At 38.5% G+C, this 2,443-nt stretch overlaps 1 protein-coding gene across 2 annotated transcripts in view; it reads left to right on the top strand.

The window, feature by feature from the left end:
* Window positions 1-2,443, top strand: part of SPDL1 (spindle apparatus coiled-coil protein 1) — a 27,470-nt gene extending 25,027 nt beyond the window's left edge. Inside the window, exon 12 of one of the 2 annotated variants that reach the window (XM_009285700.2) lies at window positions 1,725-2,443. In XM_009285700.2, the coding sequence (XP_009283975.1) occupies window positions 1,725-1,875 (151 nt within the window). In that variant the 3' untranslated portion in view covers window positions 1,876-2,443. The remainder of the gene's footprint in view (window positions 1-1,724) is intronic. The other variant, XM_009285698.2, reaches the window with a different exon arrangement.

Raw genomic sequence — 2,443 nt, 5'->3', positions numbered from 1 at the left:
AGGGACATGGTTTAGTGGTGGACTTGGCAGCGCTAGGTTAACGGTTGGACTTGATGATCTTAAAGGTCTTTTCCAACCTAAACAATTCTATGACTGTATCCTTGCTGGAAATTTTGGCCACTAGAATAATGTTTTTGGTGGCCTTGGACAGAGATTGTTTTAAGGCGGAAGACTGGAGGGACAAATGAAAGGAATCTACCATAGGAACAGATGCATAGACACAAGCTATCCATCCCTAATTACAGCTGCTAGGGAAGCATAGGCTGAACTGCAGACAAAACACTAACCAGAAGATGATTACTAAGAATACACTTTTTCTCCTTCCCTGAATAATTGTTTCTTGTTGTAACCACATAATTATTTGGCTACTTGAAAGTAGCAGCACACCTAAAATGGAGGGCAGCTGGGGGAAAGCTGGCTATGAACAAAAAATGGTTACCCATCAGAATTACAGGTGCGGACTTAGTACAAAGCAAATGGTGGAGCAAACACTGCTGACCTAGGGGAGATGCACAGCAATGCATATTTCTCTTTAGTCTATTGAGACAGTGCTTATAGGAAATAATATGTAGGTTGCTTGTGATGGATAAGAAAAGTTTATTTGATATATTTGTGTGTCAAGATAGGCTGGGGGGCAGGGGAGGAAATCTGTAGCTAAATCTCCCCAAACTTTTTTGTTACAGCTGCTTTCATAGTCCTCATCTTCAGCTGTATCTCTCTATATTGCAAATAAATCTCTTAACAACTGGGTAGCAGCTATTCTTGTTTGGGAAACCATCATTGAAAGCAGCTGTAGATTGTTGTGGGTTGGCTCTTGAGACCACTAGAAATCCACAAGGTCACTAGAGAATTCCTTTAACAGATGTGGTGATGAATCAGCATAGAACTTGTGTTGGTATGTAAAGTGATGTTTAATTTGGAACTTCATTTTCCAGAATTTGTTTTGCGGTGGAAATAATTGTGTGTAATAGTCAATTGGTTCTGGGTGATTTGGTTGAGTAAATACCACTATCTATCAGTCTGTTCCAATGACGCATTTGTATGTTTAGTAAGTAATTCATAAATAATCAAAATGTCCGATTGTGCTCAGATGTCTAAATCTTGTGTTTAACTTACCTCTTTAAGCACAATGAGGCAGTTGTATTCCCACTTACATTCATAGCAGAATTAAAACATGTCAGTAGACAAATGAAGTAATTTAGAGCCTGAAAATAAATTTATTCCAACAACTTCTTTTCGGATATTCAGGCATTAAGATAAAGGCAGTAGTAGTGCAGAACTAGGCTGGAAACTAGTATATTGCTTTAAGTGTAGTCCTTTTTTTTTTTTTTTTTTGTGGTGGTGTTAAAGCAAAATGCTTGACTTCACATTTGTATTATGTTGCTGGGACTTTTCACTTGGAAGTGTGCTTTTGTGGGCTTCATGTTCTCCTTTATGTGCATGGCACAGTCACTGTGTTTTTTTTACCAAACACTTCAACAGATAAGGGGGAGCTGGAGGGGGTGGGGGGGGGGGCGAAGGCTATACGTGAAGCTGTGAAATGTGAATAGGACTGATAGAAAAATGCTTTATTTTAGGCTCATTTTATTCTTAAACACTGCTTGCTCTGTCTTTGCATATGCATGGTCTTGTATGCCAGTTGGCTTGTTTTGGCTTAAAACTTTTTTTTTAGCCCGGTTTTTTATTAACTAAATATGTATTTAGAATGGTTGCTTTGCCTGTAGGTTAACAGCTGAATCCAGATTCGAAACTACGGAAAAAGAAGATAAGAAAGAAAATAAAATCACGACTGAGAAGAAAACACAAAAGAAAAAATATACAACTTTGTATGTATCTTCTAAGCCAACTTCTGAAACGCAATGTGCTCAGCAGTAAAACTTACATTTCTGGAAGGAACCTGAACAATTTGGAGTCCTGCTTCAGCAGGAAATTCTGAGTAAACTGATGTCACACATAAATGTATGGGTTCCTAACTTAGATATCGATCTGCCTTGTTCTACGAAGAGTATGATCGCATTAATGAGAGTTGCACTTCTGATGTCTTAACTTCCCAGAGGGCACCTGTTAAGTTCCCTGGTGATGTGACCTGAAGTGTTGCCTTGTCTTGAGTCTTGGCTAAGTCTCTAAACACGTGTTAATTGTTATTTGTTTGAAGCACAGTGCTATTCTGAAGGATAAGTACTTGCTACAAAAGTTTCCTTATAGGATAACACAGGGGTCAACCCTGAGCAAGACAGACCAGACAATGTTGATGCGGAACTCAACTAAGTCATGTGCTCCTGAATTTCTTCCAATTCCTGGATTCAGAATTCTTAACACTTTTCCCCCTAATGTGTAACTGTTCAGCTTTCAGACTGACCTGATTGCAAAGGTGCATGTGACTCTTTTTATGCGTTTTGTGGGATAGTATTCTTTTGAAACTCTAAATTCTTGTATTTGTATT

The sequence above is a fragment of the Aptenodytes forsteri genome, unplaced genomic scaffold (assembly GCF_000699145.1).
Source record: "Aptenodytes forsteri isolate BGI_AS27 unplaced genomic scaffold, ASM69914v1 Scaffold54, whole genome shotgun sequence".
In the NCBI taxonomy this organism is placed as follows: Eukaryota; Metazoa; Chordata; class Aves; order Sphenisciformes; family Spheniscidae; genus Aptenodytes; species Aptenodytes forsteri.
The sequence above is the reverse complement of the archived record's forward strand: the minus strand, read 5'-3'. Positions and strand labels throughout refer to the sequence as shown.